Source organism: Gracilinanus agilis, chromosome 4 (genome assembly GCF_016433145.1).
Source record: "Gracilinanus agilis isolate LMUSP501 chromosome 4, AgileGrace, whole genome shotgun sequence".
In the NCBI taxonomy this organism is placed as follows: Eukaryota; Metazoa; Chordata; class Mammalia; order Didelphimorphia; family Didelphidae; genus Gracilinanus; species Gracilinanus agilis.
Genome location: NC_058133.1, coordinates 244,485,430 through 244,508,129, shown reverse-complemented (window position 1 = coordinate 244,508,129; position 22,700 = coordinate 244,485,430). Strand labels below are relative to the sequence as shown.

The window sequence follows — 22,700 nt, the reverse complement described above, 5'->3', positions numbered from 1 at the left end:
GTGACATTTAAAACTTAACTATGGTAAATAATATTTTGTACCTGCTTCTTGATTTCAGTTGTAATAATTTTCTTTTATCCTTCTAACAATATTTAGATTGTTTTACTTCAAATCTCTCATTGCAATTTGTGCCTTAATTATGTGGTTATCAGTATAATTCTGTGCATTGTTTAATACCATTTTGCAGTGTGGTCCAGTGGTCTGAATATAGAGTGAGTCATGCCTCAGTCTGTGCTCTAACACTTATACAAAATAGACTGTTTTTAAAATAGAACTGAGAATAAGGCAAAGAATGTGATATAGATTAAGCAGTTCACAATTATGTACTGAATATTATCAGGTTTTGCTTCAAGGGCTTCTAAAAATGTTATTCTACTCTACTCTAAGATCACAGAGACAAAAATACTTTTGATATAAGCTTATCTCCCATTGCAGTTTTTGGCAGGTAAAACAAAGCAGTTTATTAAAAGCACTAAGACAATATAAGATATCAACCAAATTGTCATCTTGCCTACTTAGATTAATCTTTGGTATAATAAAATTTTAACTTCTGAGCCTCCTGGAACAGTCTACAATCTTTCTAATGGAATTACGTGGTCAGGGGTTTATTGAATGAATACATAAAGTCACAAATATGTCTGTGGTCCTGGAAATATTCCTCCCCAAATTAGAAAATTTAAGAAAGGGCTTTGGAGAGGCATAGAAATTTTCTTAATAGTTATTCATTTCTTTGGCAGAAAAACTTACTTTTAAATTTTAATTATTGGCTTAAATTATAGTACCTATTTTGATTTGGTCTAATTATCAAACATATAATAATAATCTTCCACTTTTAGTAGATTTCAAAATAAATTCCATGTTTCAATGAGAAGTGCTGTCTTGCTTATATAACTAAATAAGCATTCCATTAACTGCTAACTTAAGACTGGTGTACTGTCACAAAGAATGGCTTCGGTTAGGAATCAGGAAATATCTACATCACAAGATTGTTGTGAGAATCAAATAAAATAACATATGGAAGAAGGGCTTTGAAAAGCATGATATACTATATACTAACATAAGGAAATGTTAGTATATGTTAATGTAATGTAAATGTTAATAATCATGACTGAAGTTACTTAATTCCTCCTTGGCTATTTGGCCAAAATTTGTGTACTGGGTTAATTTTATTGTCATTGCCCAGGGCAACTAAAACTTGGAAAAGTTGTTTCTTTGTTGTTGTCTTAAAGATTGACTTTTTTCAGTTTTGTTTCTCTCCAATCAGGGAAAGGTTAACTGTAAAGTCACCAAAACAATTTAATACATGCCTGCTATCAAGTCATAGTCCTGTTTTCAATATCTTAAGGAGTTTTAAATGAAAAGTTTCCCATTTGAAAATTGTATAAACGTATCCATGTTTTGTACAGACTTCTGCTCTCGTTTCTCCATTTTATTCTCTATACTGTATTCTTTCCTCCTTTAAGCCTTTTGTTGTGGCCATTATCTTCCTGGCTCAGGGGAGTTAAATGATTGTTTAACCTAGCAGCTGCTGAGCACTAGAAACGACTTCAGAACTTGTCCAAAGCTGTTTCCAAAGCTCTTCCTTCCCTGATACCCACAGAAGCTAGAGACTTAGGCCACATTTTAACTTCTTAGTAAAGAAATATATGAATTCTACGTATTTTTTTATGTTCCATAGAATTCAATTCGCCACAATCTCTCTCTGAATCGTTATTTCATCAAAGTACCACGTTCCCAGGAAGAACCAGGCAAAGGCTCATTCTGGAGGATAGACCCTGCCTCTGAAAGCAAATTAATAGAGCAGGCTTTTAGGAAAAGAAGGCCTAGGGGAGTACCTTGCTTTAGAACCCCTCTGGGACCGCTCTCTTCTAGGTAAGGACAAAAGATGAACAAAAAGAATTCACTTAATTTTTAGTAATTACCTTTGATGTAATTAAATTTCCTTTTGGAAATAAGGAAAACACCAAATGCATTTATGACTAAATGTTGGGAAGGGGATACAAAAAGAAAATGGGTTAAAATATTAGATGGTATGATGTATCTAGTGGCCGAAAGCATTTTCAGTCTTTATCTTAAGTTTTAGTTGAAATTAAAATTACAAGTATTGATTAACCTACTTCATTGAACTTGTTTTTCATTTCATATTCTCAGTGTTATTAGTAAGCTATAAATTTGAGCAACAGAAGTAATTGAAATTGTTAGGTTATAAAAGAATATTTTAAACTAATACTTAAAACTCTCTGCATATTGTTAATTCATAAAGTTTTATTTTGAGTATCTTAATTAATTGAAAAAATGTACACATTTTTTACTTCATTGATAAATGATTTGTTTTATAAAATGGAACGAAATGACCACGATTTAAATCTTAAGGCCCCTCTGTACTACTACTACTTCTGGCCGCCTATTGTCTTACTGTATTAGTTAGAGCTGCTCATAATGATTCTTTCTTTTTAGAGCAAGCAGCTAATACTGTTCCATGGACCACTTGGCCTGCACTGAGTATGGAGGAGAAATGCCACCAGACATCAAATTGGTCTCTTTTGTAGACTTTATCCAGTCTCCTTCTGAATCTACATCTAAGTTAACAAAGGTTCCATAGAAAATAAGAATCACTAGAATCTTTTAGTCGGTTGGCAGAAGACAAATGATGCCCCTTTCTGCAAAGTACACATATTGCAAGTTAAAAAGACAAGGCAGCTTTTAAGTTACTTTAAAACTACTAGATGCTTCTTTCTTTTATTCTTTTTTCTTTTCTTTTCTTTTGGAAATACAGAAGTGCTCCAGCTTCTCCTAATCATTCTGGAGTGTTGTCTGCTCACTCCAGTGGAGTACAAACCCCTGAGAGTTTGTCAAGGGAAGGTTCTCCAGTCCCTATGGATCCAGAACCTAGTGCTCTACAACCTAAACTAGCAGTAATACAGGAAGCTCGGTTTGCCCAGAGTGCACCAGGTGAGAAATAAGAAAGAAATGTATTAAACGTTATTGGGGGAATAGTGTTAGATCACATTCAAATTGCCTAATACTCATCTGATAGACACATTTTTGGGGTATTATCAAAGAATAAATATTGTAAGTCACAAAATCTTACCAAGAAGTAAAGTTGTTCTGAAGCTATAGAAAACCTAATTCTTGATGACTGATACTTAGATAAGATTTCATAGGCCTTTAAAAAACCATTATCATTGCTGATAGCCATATTTCTCAATCTGTATTAATTTAGGGGCTAAGAATGGATGACATTTGTCTCTTTCTTGCTCTAACACTTAATTACCTCTCATTTATATAATCAAATAGTAGAAGAAAAGTTTTTGTAAAGAATTTTTAAAACCTCTCACAACTGAGGAGAAACAAAACATTTCAAAAGTATTCAAGACATTTACTAAACTACTATAAATTATAGGATCACTTATAGTTCTCTAAAGTTCCAAAAAGTATCCAAGCTATTCATTGTGATTTATTAATTCAAAGGTCTTGGAAATCAATAGTGTTATTGATGACTATGAAGAAGGATTATCTTTTGGAGAAGGTATTGTTGAGCATCAAAGTGGCCAGAAGGTTAGAAAAACTGTGGCTAATTATATATCTGAATTACCATCTTTTATTTATTCAACCTCATTTCTTCATAGAATTCTAAATTAGTTTCCTGTTAGCATTTGAAACATGCACTTCTTGATAAATCAATATTTCTAATTAAGTTAGTCTATTGAAAATTAAATATTATAATACTGAAATTGATTTATAATTCTTTTTTTTTAATGTTATGTTGCAACTGCTAAGAATGATTTATCTACTGACATTTAACCAGGAGAGTTTCTACCTCCTTCCTTTGATGGTTTAAGTCAGTGTGCTATTTTCTGTGTTAATGGTAAAAATTAAAACAGACAAGATTGGCACAGACTTTCTATAACCATCTTCCTGGATTTTCCCTGTTAATTCTGCTTTGCTTGCAGTTGCAAAAGATTATTCACATGAATTGAGTGTGACTCTCAATTCCATCCTCTATTTGCAGGTATCTCATTCTATTTTCATGGAAAAAAGAAAACTAGGATTGTAGACAGTGCAAATGGAGAGCAAAATCAACATTTTAGTCCTTACAGCAATTAACTAATAGATTTGTAACATTAATTTTAATTATTGCAAATTAATAGGAATCAGTGCTTTTTCTCTTTTTAAAAAATTTAAAATTATTTAATTCAAAGCATATGTTTTAGATGAGAAATATGCTTGATAAAAATAGAATTACAAATATATGATCAATGTATTTGATCTCATCAGGTTCACCTTTGTCTAGCCAGCCAGTTTTAATTACTGTACAACGGCAGCTACCACAGACTATTAAACCAGTTACCTACACTGTTGCAACACCTGTGACCACCTCAGCATCTCAGCAACCTGTAGTACAGACGGTTCATGTTGTTCATCAGATACCAGCTGTATCAGTTACAAATGTGACTGGATTAGCTCCAGCAAACACTTACACTGTAGCTGGACAAGCAGTGGTCACACAAGCTGCAGTGGTTACCCAGTCCAAGGTAGAACCACAAGAAAATGGAGACCACAGAGAAGTAAAAGGTGAGTAACCAAAGAAGTAATATTTAGAAAGCCTTTCAAGTTTAGGGGAATGAAAACAATGGGGAGTGTTGCTAAAACTAACCTCTTATAACTTGTATTTTCTCTTAAGTATAACCTAGTTTTAAAATAATTCTATATCATCTAATGTATGTACTTATTTGAAAGTTGTGGGTGTTTTTTGAGTTTTCAATTAACATTTATTGTTTTCTTTCAGTTAAAGTAGAACCTATTCCTGCTATTAGCCACACTACAATTGGAGCTGCTAGTCGGATCATTCAAACATCACAGACCTCCCCTTTACAGACAGTTACCATAGTGCAGCAGGCACCTCTAGGTCAACACCAGCTACCAATAAAAACTGTAACACAAAATGGGACACATGTAGTACCAGTCACCACTGCAATCCAGGGACAGGTCAGCACTGGTAAGAAATCACTAAGAAATGTTTACTTCAGCTATAAATATGGGGGAAGGAGGGGTGGGTAGATATTATATAAAGAGAAAAGTACTGAGGAGAATTGCTTCCCAGAAATCATGAATTGTAGGTCTCAATTCTTATACTTAAATTGTTCTTCTTAGAAAATATTCACATTTTTCATACCATGGAAGGGGATCGTTGTCATTTGCCCTTAATTTCTTACAGACTTATATATCATATGAAAAGTTCTAACACTTTGTGATTACCAAATATATACACCCATTTTTGTAAACATGGTTGTATTCCAGGACCAAACCATAGTTTTCAAGACAATATATAATTTCTTAAACATTTCTGTACTTTCTCTTCCTGATCTGGCTTAATCTATAAAACAGTATTAATGATAGGATTGTAATTTACCCAAAAGATGGCAGTATTAGTCTTGTGTAAAGTATTTCCTACAAATCTTGTCTATTCTAGATAACCTGGATATGAAATTTTCTAGACAAAATGCAAAATACATGGTTTACAGGGTAAATAAATATATTTAGTATCTTTTGAGATCTATTATATAAATAACGCTGTATTTGGCTTTAGAGGGGATGGTACAAAAAGAAGGAGATAAGCTTATTAGAATGGATCTGAATAACACTAGAATCACAAATATGAACCTGATGATTTGACATAATAAATATATTAGTTATCCAACTCTTAGTCAGCCTTCCTGACCTGCTCTATACCACCTTAGTAGCCAACCTCCTTAGCCACTGTATACTAGAATAATAACATCTCTTGATTCTTTGGCCCAATCAAGGCAATTTGGGCCTACTTCTTGATCTCTAGCCAGCCTTCTTTACTTCAGTCGATTCTCTGCAAAGCAACATTGATAAGATTATGAAAAAAGGCAGTACCCATTTTTGGAGTACCCACCCCATGGGTCAAAGTTAACAATAGGTAGGGAAATAACATTTAACTGTAACACAAATTTACCCAAGAAGGATTAGGAAATGAAATTTGAGTTAGGGTTAGATCAAAATGCTAAGGAGAAAGGAGAAACCAAATGCAAATACATGAAGCCTAGAACTACAAAAGAAATGGAATCCTGAAGAATCTTTAGTCCTCCTTATATCACTTCCTAGTCTATTGCTCCTCCTCTTAAGGATCTGACCACTATTCATACACCCAACAAATATGTTTGAGTGACTAAGCACTTTTAACTATATCTGTTCTCATTTCCTCTCCAGGCCCAAAGAACCCAAGGAAAGAGTGTTAACTCAGTTTTCCCTTGCCTTTAGATACCTTTTCATATAGTCCATTTCATAAAGGATTGTAGATTTATATCTAGATTATAGAGAGCAATCTAGTCCAGTACCCTCAGTTTATAGATGAGGAAACTAAGGAACAAAGAGATTAAGTTGACTTGCCCAAGATCTTATAGTGACATAAGCAGGAACTGGGATTCTTTCTACTTTGTTAATTCTATAAAGAGACTATACCTTAACTAATAGGCTCACATAGACCTAACTACATTCCACTTTCATTTAGTAAAAATGAGGTAAGGTGAAAAGTTACAGAAATACATGAATATTATTATCTTTTTTTGAGAGCAGGGGTTCAAACTTGTAGTTGCATTGGTATAGAGATCCTGCTGAAAAAAAACTCCCTTTTGAACTCCTTTCTTAATAAGAGGCATGTAGTACAAAGAACAAATTTCTGATACTTTTTTTTTTCCCCTAAAACCCTTACCTTCCATCTTAGAATCAATACTGTGTATTGGTTCCAAGTCAGAAGAGTAGTGATGGCTGCTAGGCAGTGGGGTTAGGTGATTTGCCCAGGGTCACATCTATCTGAGGTTATATTTGAACCCAGGACCTCCTATATCTAGACCTGGCTCTCAATCCATTGAGCCACCTAATTGCCCCTGATATTTTTTATATGTCCTTAGGTCATTATCTCTTCCCCCTCTAACTCTATTGTTTCTCACATTGATACCAACATATTTACCTAGTGCCCGTATTTAAAATCTTGGAGACTTCCCTCTCCACCTTAGTCCACTTAGTCACTAGATCCTAGAAGCCTTCTCAATTACTAATCATATCTATTTTCTCTCTTCAATGCTACCCTCATATAGGCCTGCAAGACTATTTTAATAATTACCTAGAGATACTCTCCCTCTCCATATCCTTCACACCACTTGCCAAACCAGGCTTTTTTATGCTCTCCCCTAATTTTTCTTTTCCTTCTAAAATCAAATTCTTATTTTATTTTGTATTTAGGCTCCGCACAATTAGGGACAACCATAACTTTGTAGCCTTGTCTTATTTATACTCTTTCCTTCCCCCCAAGTTACTATTTCAGACAATCTGCCCTTAACCATGACCTGGTTTTTTTCTATTTCTATTGGGCATTTCCAACAGTTTACTTACTTTAGTTAGTTCACTATTACATTAGTAAAGGCTGTTATCTTGTCACCTAGTCACTTTCAACGCATACATTATTATTATACATATTATCTGCCTCCTCAACATTAAACAGGAGTCATCTTTGAGTCTCCTGTGGCCTTTGCTTTACATGTATTTGTAGCTAAATCCTTCCAGTGTTTTTCATCGCACCATTATACCAACAAGTTCTTGGTCCTAGAGCTAGCTCTATAGTCTAAACAGGCTTTTGTCAACTTGTTTTGGGACCACTAAAGCTTCTCTTCTTTCTTGTTGGCATCCCAGCCCAGAGCCACTCTGATTCAGCCATCACCATGTCACTCCAGAGTAAGCTTATGATGTCACTAACCTTCATGGAGCATTCAGATTTATTTAATAAATGCTAGACCCTTAATCATTTTATGGTATTGAGAAGTCTATAAAAATAGATGGTAGAGAAAGTGGTATTTTTGGTTTTACTTCTTATACAACTATAAATTTTAAACTCTGCAAAAGCAGAAATCAAATGCAAACTTGAATCTTAATATTTTCTGATGTTAATTGATGTTAAATGGACACAAGGCATATTCTGTTGGTGTTCCACTTATGGGTCAGAAGTTCATTCAAGTATTTATTTTGCATCTACTGCATTTCAAACACAGGAGCTATGATGAAGCCTTGAAAATAATTTATAATCTTGTTGGAGAAGTAGGGCTATTATATGAAACAGAGACTAGTCCATCCAATAAGTAGATAATTGATTGCTGTATTATTTGGCATACATTTTTATTGAAGTTCTAAAGCCTTATTGTCTTATGGAGGTAGGTCTGTGCCTGCTAGGTCAGTCATATAGAAGATTTTAATTAGGTAGCCTAATCACAGTCAAAAAATTCAAGGGGTAGAAGAAGCTCCAAGGTTCAGGCTTATCAGCTATACAATACAATAATGCAAGGCCAGAGTGTAGGGGTTGAAGGATTCAATATCTGGTTTAATATGTTCAATATACAGTTTAACTCCTGGGTTTTCCTAGCTCTTCATGATTATATTCCTTTTCAGACATTATATCATCTCTCTTTTACACTTCTTCCCCCTATCTCCCACTTGATCTGGGATCTGGTTTTATTACATTTCATCAATGGAATCAACAAATGACTACACATACCACTATCATGATAAAGGTTAGATGATTACTTCCCTCCTTTATCATGATAGTATGGTATGTGTTGTATACCTGTCTTCTAATTGTATTGCTTCATATCTACTATTTTTTATTTAGGCACTTTAGAATAGACTCTTCCCCCAATCCAGGGCTCCAGCTGGGGGAGATCGTTGGTGCTCTTTGCTCATTTTCCCACCAGGGGACTGGAAAATCTGCAAGTTGCTGGCTATTTCTGTCTTAACTTATGGCTCCCAAAGTTTTGAACCTCATTGCCAGGGTCTGGGACTTCAAGGAGTGGGTCTTTGGTGCTCTTTTGTTGGTGTAGCCCTTGACCTGGGATCCTAAAGTTGCCTATACCCTACTTCTGAGTCTGGCGCAGTAGGTGGGCAGGATGGGCAGCCTGCACTTTTCTGTGTGCAGTTTTGCATCTAGTTCCCCCTTTTATCGTGAAAATCTATCTACCTTTCACATTATATTTCATGAGACAACCCCCTGCTTTGGCTCCTATCCTTTTGAAGTGCTTTTTAAAGATCAGTTTGGAAGGATATTCAGAGCGGTTTTAGGCTTTCACTGCTACTAAGCTACCATCTTGGCTCCACCCCTCTGTGGGAGATCTTTGGGAAGAAAAAGGGCTAAGACTATGAGTTATCAAGGAAACATTATTATTGCATATAATAAACCCTGTCATGTTAGTAATCAGTTTAAGTATTATTCTAAACATTGGTTCATTCAGTGGTATCAAAACTCAAATAGAAACAGGTCGATTTTTTAAAACCACATAGATAACATTATCCACATTTTATTGTATTTTTATTTGTTAAATATTTCCCTGTTTCGCCTATTTCCTTTTCCATCTAGAAATGAACAATTTTAATTTAAAAATTAATATTTATTTTTTAGAAAAGTTAACATGGTTACATAATTCATGCTCTTACTTTCCCCTTCACCACCCGAGTCTCCCCCCCTCCCCCATGGCTGATGCGTATTTCCACTGGTTTTAACATGTGTCATAGAAGTAAACACTTCTTAAGAACAAGGATATTCTCATTTTTCATCTTCATATCCTGAGTCCTTCATACAATGCCCTATATATAGTAGGCACTTAAATGTTTTGTTTGACATGACCTATTTAACATAACTTGAATAACATAGCACCTAACAGTGTTGGCATAGTAGATATATAGTTTTATTCATGTTTGGAAAAGCCTTAGGACCAAAGAATGGAGGTTATCATCCTCCTTTTTTATAGCCTTTTACAAGAAAACTCACTTTTCAGAGTCTTGTAATCTGATTCTTGAGCCCATCATTTGACTGAAACTGCTCTCCAAAATCATTAACAATCTAGTTGCTTAACTCAGCAGCTTTTTTTTAGTTCTCATCCTTTTTGATCTCTCTGTTACAATTAATATAATTGACTACTTTCCTCTTCCTGGGTGCTCTCTTATCTGGCTTTTCACACTACCATTCCCTTCTGGTTATCTTATGACTTTCAGTCTGCTATGTAGGATCATTATCTATGTGTCTCAGAACGTATTTATTAAGCATTTACTATACAGTGGACATTGTGCTAGGTTCTAGGGATAAAAAACAATAGTGAAACAATCTCTGCCCTCAAGATTACATTCTAATAAGGGGAAACAGTATTTATATAAAGTATATACAAAACAGGTATATATTACTGGGACAGAAGACTAGTATTAGCACAGTGATGGTGAACCTATGGCACGGGTGCCAGAGATGGCACAGCAGAGCACTGTGTCCCTGAGGGACTTGGGTGGAGCCTGCTCCCTTTCCCCCCTCCATTGTGCCCAACATTTATTCACATCCCTCACCACTCTGCCTAGCAGTCCAATGGGAGCACTTTCTCCTTCCCTGTGTGGGGTAAGAGGGGCCAGGGGGGCAGGGCCCACACTCTGTCTAAAAGGTTTGCCATCACTGTACTAGCACTTGAGGGTACCAGGAAATAAGGTGGTGCTTGAGTTGAGTCTTAAGTTCTAAGATTCTAGTCAGAATTCTAAGAGGCGGAGATGAGTGTATTCCAGGCATTCCATAACTTACCCAAAGGCATGAGACAGGAGAGATAACATGATGTGTGTGAATAATGGCAAAGCCAAGTTTGCCTATAATGTATAGTGAGAACTAATATGTATTCAGAATAGAAAGGGGGCAGTCTTTTTCAGAGATTTCATTGTCAAATATGAATGGTTTACATTTGATCATGGAGATAATAAAGACCACTAGGTATTACTGAGTAGGGTATGACATAATCAGATAACTTTAGGAAGACTGAATGAGAGACTTAAGACAGGAAGATCAATTAGGCAGCTGTTGCAATAGGAAAGGAGTAAAAACAATATAGGCAAGAAGTGATAATCCCTAAACTAGAAGGGTATGTGTGAGTGGAAAGGAAGGGATAAGGGAGAGATGCTGTAGGACAGAAGGGACAGAATTTGGCAAATGATTAGGTGTGTGGGATAAGGAATTAATGATGACACTAAGCCTGGATAATAAGAAAGATTGTGGTGACCTCATTAAAAAGAGGGATGTCTGAAAGAGGGTTGGGTTTGGGTGGAAAAACAAGTTTTGAACATATTGCATCTGAGGTACCTATGAGATATCCAGGTCAGAATGTTCAGTCATCTGATGGTTACTAGATTTCAGGAGACACTAGGGGTTGATAGGTATAAGAGTGATCTGCATATACATTATAATTAAATGCATGAGACAAGAAAGAATGTTGAGGGGGGGGAAAAGGTGTTCTAGCAAAGGAGCCTAGGTCTGGTGTAGGTTTCAGGAGCATTGTGAGGAAATCCCAGAGAAAAAAACATGCTCAACAGTGGTCAAAAAGTCTGAGAAAAGACCATTACTTTCATGCTTCAGGTAAAGGTTAGATTAGATAACCTCGGTCCCTTTTGACTCTGAACTTTTGATAATAAAATTTTGAATAGTAAAAAGTTTGAATAGTAAAAGTTGAGATGAAATACAAGCTCTGAAAAATGTGAACTTTTTATCCATAGGTGGTATCTTTTAAAAGGCCAGTTTTCTGCATATAATAAATTAAAGGATTATAAGATGGGGTGGCGAGTAGCAGGGTCTGCATTTTAAATGACAGAAGAATCAAGTTACAAAGTCACAGAGCTTCATTCTATCCTCCAGGCCTGAACTTTGGTCTAAGTAGACCAAAGTTAATTAATAAACTCGCATGATAAATTAGACACAAGTGTTTTGATAAACCCATGTTAATATAAGTAGTTTTCTGGGTAATAGTTTCTTACAGCAATAACTAGAATTAAGAGGAAATAATTTAATGATTCAGAGGTCTACATTTACTTTCTGACTTTCCATTTTCTTAACTAGCTCCTACAAGATAGGCAGTCTGCCATAGTGGATGGAGCACTGGCCTTATGAAAGATCTGAGTTTAAGTTATGTCTCTGAGACTGGCCTCTTCTGCAAAATGGAAGTTGGATCCAATGGCTTTTCAGATTCTTTCTTAGCTCTAGATTCTATGATTCCTCTCCCTAATACCTACAAACTGTATCTGCAGATCTATACTTTTACCCCCTGTTGAGGGACTTTAGTTTGTGCCTGAAATGTATCCTGCCACATAAAAATCATCATCTTATTCAGTGGGCACTTATTAAGGGTTAACATCAGAGATAACCTTCATAGCCTTGTTTACATGGCTTCTGCTACATTTCATTGTTCATTGTGTTAATCTTTTAAGGAAACATCCTTGCTGCAGAGTACACCTGTAGCATGTTTATTTGCTGGAGGAAGACCCTTACCTTCCATCTCACATCCCTGCCTAAACATTTGCTCATTAGCCTTGTTGATATGCCAAAATGGCATATAATTTGAAGTAGTTTGTGTTTTATAGCTGAGGAAAAAGCCAGTTAATTTTTTGAAAATCAACTCATATATACCCTGTATTCATTTCTAAATCTTTCTTGTCCTTGTATCTTAAATTCTGATGAGTGCTTTATTCCATATGGGCACTAGAACATATGGCGGTTCTTCAGAAAGAAGCAGGGGACACTTTATGCTTATTTATATTATTACTTACATACATAAATATATTAAATATGTACAAATATAGTACTTACTATATTTATAATATTTAAACCCTTACCTTCTGCCTTAGAACCAATGTTACATATTGGTTCTAAGGCAGAAGAGAAGTAAGGGCTAGGGTTAAATGACTTGCCCAGAGGTCACACAGCTAGGAAGTATCTGAGGCTACATTTGAATCGAGGACCTCCTGACTCTAGTCTGGGCTCTCAGGAGCTTGCTGCCACCTTGCTGCCCTGGGATAGTGTTTTATATGGCCTACATAATCATTTCTGGCCTTTCATTTGATAGATATCTTCCTTTCATTTGAGGTAGTTTATAAGGTAATGATGTTATAAGTAATGGTTTCCCTAGCTAGGCAAATGATAAAAAGAATTGATTATTTAGGGATGTGTGATTATTCTGACTCATTAATCTCTCTGCAGCTGCTGCAAGTCCTTTACACATGTTGGCAACCCATGCATCAGCATCAGCCTCACTGCCAACCAAACGTCAGAATGGTGACCAGTCAGAGCAGCCAGAACTGAAACGTATCAAAACAGAAGATGGTGAAAGCATAGTCATCGCTGTGAATGTGGATACACCATCTTCAGGAGTGAGGGAAAAAAGCATCCAAAACTAAAATCTTTGATTTCTTTTCATATTTAAAAAAGTTTTTTAATCAACTCTGTGGTGCCAAAAGGAGACATTTAACTTAATACCTAAAATGTTGGAACACATTCTCACTCAGTGGGTATACGGGGCCCTGTGATCAGACTTCAATATTCAGCACTGAAAAACAAAAATGAAAACACAGGTGGCCTTAAAACTCAGTGATTTAAAAACAAAAATCAAACTAAAGACAGATATCTTGTTCTAAAGGCTGTGACAGCCCCTCCCTACTGAACAATCTCTGGTGCTGCAGAGTTGGGGAGAGCTGCAGCTTTTAAATTTAAATAATAAAAGATGAAAACACTTGATTATTTTAAGGACTGAGTATCTCAGTGTAATGACAGCATGATAAGCGCTTAGTGTAAACTGTTTTAAATGATTGTATATTCCTTAAAGGGAACAGAGGCAAGGAGCCATTTCCTCCATCTTGGCAGCTAGCCTTTCATAATTACCTAGCCAGTGCAGTTTGTTGGTAGATATGCAGTATTTTGTTGTTCACATGTGGAATTTTTGAAGTGTACTTTCATTTCTTTGAAAAATAATGGGGTCTTTTGACATTTCAAATCACTCCATTTTAAACTATGGAAACTTTGGAATCACAATACTTTTCATGTAAAATTTAGTTTGGTTATAAAACACATGCAACACAAAAAAATGTGTTTTTTTTTTAAATTGATGGAATGATTTCCTTATATCTGTCCTGTTAATGTTCAGATGAAGCTACTTTATTACATCTGCAAATTTTTTTATATTTTAGCAGTTGCCTGATAAATTTAATCCAATTTTATCAAAATGTGTAATGATCAAATGCTTCTTTGGGTTTGCATGTAACAGATTAGAAATTCCAGTGTAAGTGAGCCATTAACTGTGTAAAGAACTATTATGATTTTGACCAGAGCTGCACTTAACCATTTTTTTTTTTTTTGCGACCTTTGGCTGTTTGTTGACTTTGTGTTGACTTTGATTGTTCCTGGCATATTTTTCCAGTCTAAGTAAAATAAGTCTCACTTAGTATCTGTGTATGTTTAAAATGACAGAACTATTCTGCTTCATTTAGGGAAAAAAAAGATACAATCTTTTCTCACAAGTCCTTTTAAAGAAAAGATCTTGTTAGAGGTATATTCAATATTTTTAAGCTTAAATATTCAGCATTAGGAGGAATTAATCTGACCAGTATGTCAATAAAACTGTTAATATTTTAATCGTCCTTAATTACCAAATGTCCTATGTCCTCCTATTGGTATCTCCATTAAAAGTAGCTGCTGTGGTTTTTGAGCAGACGCTACCTTATAATAAAGGGATTCCTTTTTATATATATTTTTAAAATGTGTTCTATAGTTGAGCATTTAAAATATCTTGCTAATTCTCTAATTTGCAGCAGGAGATTCCAATATATCTTTCCATTTTGAATTCAAAACTAAGGCTGATTTTTCTTCCCTAAAAGATTTGATTATTTGGGGAAAGAAAGGGAAGATGGGAGAATGAGAAAGAAGGTTGAATTATCATACCTCAGCCCACATGCCTTCCAAAAGGAAAAAGTTCATGAATCTCTTGGCAGTTGGTGCCTTAGAGTTGGTTACTATGGGAGCAGAAGATGAGACTCTGGCCTTAATTTTGAATTTGTTGAGTTGTTTCTGTAATCATCATAACATTATCTATTTAAATGTAGTTACTTCAATATTTAATTACTTTTTTTTAAAAAGAGTGGGGGAAACCCTGTATTTTCCTGATGGACTAAAACAGCTCAGAATGGTATATTTAGGCAGTTTTGGAAACTCATTATTTACCTGAAGACCAAATATGATAAATCTGTACTTAAGTATCATGTCAATCCAGAGTATGGGGCTGTCACAATGTTACTACAGACATACATATTAAAAATTATGAAAAAGTACTGCATAGTAGCTGAATTTATAAAAACAATAATAATAAAAATGAAATTCAGCATATGAATGAGGCTTTTTTGTGTAACAAGCAGAAATATATGTTAACCAAAAGCTAGGAAAGGCTTAGATTTGTTTGTACACTTTAGTGTAGTATTCTGCCTCTTCAAAGCACTTTGTGGAATAACACTGGTATAGTGGTCCATTTTTTATTTATTTTATCTTTTTTCACCCTTAAGGTTTACAGTTTGAAGAATAATCTTCTTAATGTGGACTTACCACAGCTGAGTCCATATGTGGAGCCCAACCACATCAATATATCATTCCGGAAAAAAGGACAGTATCTGTAGCATTGCACTTAAGCACTGGTGGAACCAAATACCTATTTACTCATATCAAAAATGAAGGCAGATGGAGCCATCCTGTGAAACACCAGAATTTGGAATCTCTAGGTAGGTAAATTTGAAAGAGGAATCAGTCTGCTTAGGGTCATAATTGGCTAATATCATCTTAGAAAGATTTTAATCACTTGAAACCTACATGGCACTGAAAATATATTTCTAAAGCATACTGCGATTTGTAGCTATGCCATCTTCTCATCCATATCCACATCTTCCTAACAGAGACCCATGAGCTGGATTTATACATCTCTGCATTTATCCTGACAGCTTTGCTTGAATGAAGACTCTTTAAGAATACGCTAACAAATTGAACCCAAAGTAAGATATTTGAGTTACCTGTTTCTCTTATTGCTAAAGCCTAAGGAATCAGGGATAGCAGGTGACACATTTTGCCATTTCAGTCTCAGCATGAGTTGTTGTAGTTTTGGTGAGCACAGAGGCTAAAGATAGTAAATCCTATTTAGGTGGAAGAGGGGAGAAGAACACAAAGGTTTTGTACTCATTTCTGAATATTACAGTTTGGGCAGTGAAAAAAAAAATTACTAGGAAGCTTTTAGCCTTAACTCACAACTCTCAAGTTTCTACTGTGCAAGTTCAGTTCTTTTATGCGAGATTGAATCCTTGTGACATGATTTCAATCAGCCAGAGCTAATTACTAATTTGACCATGATGATGTACAATTTATATTAGTCAACTTATGCTTAAAAAGTTTTCTACATATATGCACTGAAATTGTCTTTAATTTTTTTTCTTTCAACCCTTACCTTCAGTCTAAGAATTGAAACTATGTAACAGTTCCAAGCCAGAAGAGTGGTAATTGGGGTTAAATGACTTTCCTAGGGTACACAGCAAGGCAGTATCAGAGGCCACATTTGAACCCAGGACCTCCTGTGTCTAAGCCTGGCTCTTTATCCACTGAACCACCTTGCTGCCCCACTACACCCATGTTTTCAAAAGTGAACTTTGTATTCCTAAAGTGGTTCAGATCCACAGTGTATAACTAAGGTATGGTAGTAATTGTTCAGCTATACTTGGCTGCCTTGTCAGAATTATAGAAAAAGTTACAGGGCAAAGACTAATGTTTGTCAAAGCAATTATCTGAATTTTTTTTAAATAAACAGATGAAGTTATTCAATGTTGCAGGATTCAAGGATAAGATATTTACAAATAATTTTTTCATTGTTACCCAAATACTTAGCCCTATTAATTGCTTCTAAATCTTTTTTCCAGGTATGTTTGTTTGTATCTAGGATTCTTTTATCATTTTTTGTTGGTTTGTTTTTGGTTTTTTTGGCTGTCAAAGCTAATATGGATTTGGGGCTTAACAGTCGTTATCTTACTGATATTTCCTTGTCCTTGGTCAATTCATGACCTTATATGGTGACAAAAGATTGTGCAAGTTAGATGGAAAAATAGTTAAGAAAAAACCTTTTGATCATTAATGTGGTTACATGTATAGTACTTTATTTATCAGAGTAAGTAATTATTCCTTTTACTGATTCAGCTCAGAATCCTCTTCAACTTAACTTTTCATGGATTGCTATATGTAATATTGCCTAGTAAATTATATGTGATAATCCTAATGGTTTTATTTGAAGGAAGATGCTTACTCAGTGAGCCAACAGTAATAGAGAGGTTGGAGGAGGAAAAGGAATTACTATGCTTTAGTTATGAATGTGGGTTAGTATCAAGCTTAAGGATATTAAAAGGAACCCTTGAAATAATTTGAGGTTAGACATTTTATCTGTTTGTTGCTTTGTCTTAAAAGGTTGCACTGCTACTTTATAAAACTTGCTGTACCCCACTCATTTTTCTAAGCCTGAAATTAATGTTATTTATTACTTTCATCATAAGATGGACTCCTATCTGTGCTCATGTTTATATCAATAACAATAAAGTAGACCATAATAATATCACTGGTGATATAAGTGGGAAACAGCTTACCTTTTTCCTTTGGTTGCCAGTGAAAGTAGATAGTGGTGTTCTGAAGCAGGTGGTCTGCCATCTTCCTCCTTAGCCCCCCCCCCCCACACACACACACACTTTTTGTCATACATTTAACATACAGAAAAATTAAAACCAACAGCAAAACTCTCTGTAATCATGGCAAAGTGGGATGATTACTTGGCCTAGGACTCTACAAAAAACATAAATACTAAAGTTTCAGACAATTAGAGCTCTAGCAAAGAAAGATGTGAGTTTAGTTGTCCTGGCAATGTCTCCTTCCCTTCAGGGATACTACTTTATTATTTTGAACATATTTGTTGTTTTGAACATAAATAGTAATATTTATTATTATTTGTGAAGATGAAAGGACATTTAGTGGTTGCCCTGAGGAGAAGAGTCTGCTATGAAAGAATCTATATTATTTTCAGCATATAAACTAAAAGTAGGCTGAAAACGTCACACTAGGTGCTAGGAAGGATAAAAAGTTTAAATAAAACATGGACCCTCCCTTCATGGAGCTTACAGTCTTAATAAGTGACTATGACATACAAAACTTCTGGTATAACTAAAATCAATGCAATCTTTCCATTACTTTTCCTTTTAGAAGCAGTATTGTGCAAGTATCAGAACTTGCCTCTAGTCTGCTCTCATTCTCTCTGTTACTTTGAACAAGTCATTTCATCTTCCATGACCTCAGTTTAAATGACCTATAAAATAAAATGGGAGGAAAAGGGTTATCCTAGGTTACTTCTAACATTTTAAAATGTTTTTGGATTTTCATTTTACTTTTAATGAGGCAAGACTATAAAAAACATTCCGTTTATCAGTTTATTAATAATACCAAGTTGGGACTAGATATGCAGCATTCCCCTTTAAACAATTTTAAAATAACAGGTCAAATCAATTTCTGGAGTCCCAGAGCCTAGACATTTTTCCAGACAAGACAACTTAGGAGGTCAGTAGAAGAGATGTTTGTGCCACTGAGGTGGGGGCTAACTTGGAACATGTGCAGTGAAAGCAGCGGTTTTGGGAGCCTGCAAGCTCAGAGGTTGTATCGAGGTCACAAAGCAATTAAGGGTAACAGGAGTCTTTTGCATTAATTATATGCATATCAGAGTATGGTTCCAGGGTGGAGAAGTGTATTGGGGCTTATAGACACAGGAAAGCAGGGGCCCTTTCTAGATAAAGAATAGAATACAAGCCAGAAGAGCAGTGACCAGTTCAGAAACACCAAAAAACAGACACCACCCTGCCTCCCTCAAAACTAACTCTGAAAATAGCAGTACAAAAACCTGAAGCTTGGTAAAGTGATCCACCCCCACACACCAGAAACAGAACCTGACATTAACTTTTATTAAACCATAATGCAGTAAAATTACTTTCATTAAAGGGCCTTGGAAGCAGAAATCAACTGAAACTAAATAATCTGATTCTAAAAGGCAGACAAATGAATGGGACATGCAACTGCAAAAGAAAACTAAAAAGAACAAATTTAAAACCCCCAATTAAACATCAAAAACAAAGCCTGCGGGGGGGCAGCTGGGTAGCTCAGTGTATTGAGAATCAGGCAAACTATTAGTTAATTTTAGTTTCAAAAAGAACAAAGGAAAAAATTACCATTATAAAAAATTAAAAGTCTTAAATTAAAAACGAATTTTTTAATACCACCAATGAAGATGAAATTAAAGCAATTACTGGAATCCAATTCTTAGCAAGGAAAAGATATCTGATAATGTAGAAATGATGGGAAATTTGGAAACATCTTGGCATTTATGATCACCAAGGGAAAGTGTAGTCTGACATGCATCCTAGATTTTAAATTTAATTTAAAATCTGGATTTAGATCCAGATTTTAAATTTTTACAGAAAGGATAATTACTTCAGTCTGTGGATTGAAATTCTACAAGCAAAGTTGTTGAGGGGATGGGAAAAAAAATCTTAAAGACAAAGAAACATCCAGTTCTAAGAAATTCTAAAAGAAAACTGCTAAGCTCTCTTAGAACTCAAAGTAAAGTAGAAATTGAAAACATATCACAGCCAAAATCTAGAGCTCCTGGGTCAAAGAAAAAATATTTCAAGCAACCACAAAGAAAGAATTCAAGTACCAAGGAAGCACAGCCAAGATCACACAAGTGTTGACAAGTCAAAAATATCTTACTTTCCTAGTGCTTATAAGTTATATTTACACTATACTGTAGTCTCTTTAAGTGTGCAACAGTATTGTATCTAAAAAAATGTACATAAATTAAAATTTTCATGTCAACCTTCAACAATTTGTAATCTTTTTCGTGCTGGAGAGTCTTGCCTCAATATTGATGGCACCAGACTGAGCAGGACTGAAGCATGGGGTGGAGGGGCAGTTGTCTTAAAATAGGACAACAATGAATTTGCTATATCAATTGACTTTTCACTTGAACGCTTATAGGTCATCATGGAGTTATTAATTGGCCTAATTTCAATATTATTGTGTCTCAGGAAATAGAAGGCTGAAGGAGAGGAAGAGAGACAGGAACAGCTAGTTAGTGAAGAAATCAGAATACATACAAACAAACTATAATTGATATCAATATCAACAAATATGTACCCTATTAGCATTGCATCTACATTTTGTTTTTAAACTCTACCTTCTGTCTTAGGATCAGTTCTAAGGCGGAAGAACAGTAAGGACTGGGCAATTGGGGTTATGACTTACCTAGGTTCATACAGCTAGGAAATAGTATCTGAAGCCAAATTTGAACCCAGGTCCTCCCCAACTCTACGTCTAGTGCCTCTATCAGAATCTCTACCCAAATTGCCCCTACATCTAAATTCTTAAAAGAAGTTAAATAACTTATAGGAAAGAGAAATAGACAGCAAGACTACAAATTGGGAATTTAATTCATCCATCTCGGATCTAAAAAACATAAATATAAAAAAGAAAAAGTTAGTCTTGAATAGAATTTTAGAAAAGTTTGTAATAATAGACATGGAGAACATTGACTAGGAGGACTGGGATATATAACTTTCTCAGCTATGCATAGCAGCTTCAAAAAATTAAGCATGTATTAGGACATAAAAACCTCAAAAGCACAGAAAAGCAAAAATATTAAATGCATCTTTTATCAACCATAATGCAATAAAAATTACATTACAATAAAGGGCCATTAGAGAAATGGAGACTCAATAACTTAATCCTAAAGAATGAGTGGATCAAGTAATCAACTATTTTCTTAAAGATGACAATGTGACAACATACCAAAATTTTCAGGAAATTCAGGGAAAATTGAAATCTGAACACTTTCATCAGTAATAGAAAAAGTAGAAAAATTGGGTTTGTAGCAATAATAACAATAACAGAAAGCTAGAAAATCAACAATTTTTAAACTCTAAGAAATACCAAAATAGAAATCCTGAAAATTAAATGTGAGATTAACAAAACTGAAAGGGTTTGTTTTTTTTAAACTGAATTAATAGGTAAAGCAAATTACTAGTATCCAAAAGGGGAAAAGGTGAATTCACAACCAGAAGAAATTATTGGGAGCTATTTTGTTCAACAATATGCCAATAAAATTGATAGTCTGACATGCTTATTTGCAAAAATTTAAACTGCCCAGATTACACAAGAGCAGTAAATAGAATATTTGAATAACACTTTAGAAAACGAAAATAAAGATGCAATAAATGAACTCCAGCCAGGAGGGGGAAAAACCCCAGGATCAAATGTATGTACAAATAAAACTTAGAGGTGGGGGAACAGTGGGCTAGAAGAATAAGCATTTGTATAATATTATCTGTACATGACAAGGCATTTTCCTAAGTGCCTTTGTTTCATTTGTTTTGCCAAACATTTTTTTTAAATTCTAATACTACAGAAACTGTTTGGACAAATAGGTAAAGGAGTTCAAACATTCCTTCTAAGATGCAAATATGATCTTGATACCTAAAATAGGGAGCCAAAACAGAGAAAGAAAACTTAATTTCTTTAATGAATAATAAAAATTTAAAATATTAGCAAATATGGCAATATATCAAGATCATACAGCATATGAACAGCCTGGAGTTGTTCTCCTAAGAATGCAGAGCTGATTCAGTAATAGGAAAACTTTAATTCACCATCCAAAAAAAAAAATTGACCTCCATTCCTTTTTTAAAAACAAAAATAAATTATGGCAAAATAAATGCTTTCCTTAAAATAATAAGTAATATAGATTTAAGTAAAAAGCATTGTCTATAATGGAAACAAGCTAGAATCCATTCCAATAAAACAGCAATAAAACAAGGATGTCCATTACCAGCATTACTATTCAATATTGTTCTGGTACTATATTATATGATATCATGCTATAGTTATATCTATAACAATAAGAAAAAGAAATTAAAGGAATAAATATTCGCAAATAAGAAGCAATTGTCACTTTTTACAAATGATGATTTATTTAGGGAACCCTATACAAACCATCTTTTTTTTTTTTTTTTTTTTTTTTAAACCCTTACCTTCCGTCTTTGAGTCAATACTGTATATTGGCTCCATGGCAGTAGAGTGGTAAGAGCTAGGCAATAGGAGTTAAGTGACTTGCCCAGGGTCACACAGCTGGGAAGTGTCTGAGACCAGATTTGAATCCCCTATACAAACCATCCTTATTTCTATATATTAATAATAAAATAGATAGGAAGAAAAAGAACAATTCTAATTAAAAGAGCAACAGAAAGTCCTTGGGAATCTTCTTGCAAAGATACACATAGGAACTCCATGAACACAATGAAATCACTCTACAAAAAAGGTTTACCTAATGGAAAAATATTAATTGTTCATGGATGACTAAGCCAGTATAATAAAAATGAAAATATTCCTAATGTATTCATTGCCATTCCAACCAAACTAACAAAAATTTACTTTAAAAAGCTGGGGGGCAGGGGAGTGAGATTCATCTAGAGAACAAAAAATTAAAAACATCAAGGAAATCGAAGGATGGTTTGGGGTGGAAAAGCGGAGCACCTAGTACTTCTTTGGTTTCGAAAATTTATACTAAAATGTTGCAATTATTGAAACAGTTTGGTATTTGGTAAGAATTAGAGAGGCTGGCTAGTGGAATAGATCAAGACAATATACTGTAGCAAAAGAGCACACAAGCCTGGTTTTTGATAAATCCAAAGATCAATAAGATAACATACCAGAATTTGGGAAGTGCAGCCAAATTAAT

The 22,700-nt window shown here is 34.7% G+C and overlaps 1 protein-coding gene across 1 annotated transcript in view; it reads left to right on the top strand.

The window, feature by feature from the left end:
• FOXK2 (forkhead box K2) overlaps positions 1-22,700 on the top strand; it is a 65,337-nt gene that overhangs the window by 18,998 nt on the left and 23,639 nt on the right. Inside the window, exons 6-12 of the mRNA XM_044675188.1 lie at positions 1,679-1,872; positions 2,777-2,952; positions 4,279-4,575; positions 4,790-4,999; positions 13,064-13,233; positions 15,412-15,624; positions 15,796-15,891. Of these exons, the coding sequence (XP_044531123.1) occupies positions 1,679-1,872; positions 2,777-2,952; positions 4,279-4,575; positions 4,790-4,999; positions 13,064-13,233; positions 15,412-15,522 (1,158 nt within the window). The 3' untranslated portion in view covers positions 15,523-15,624; positions 15,796-15,891. The remainder of the gene's footprint in view (positions 1-1,678; positions 1,873-2,776; positions 2,953-4,278; positions 4,576-4,789; positions 5,000-13,063; positions 13,234-15,411; positions 15,625-15,795; positions 15,892-22,700) is intronic.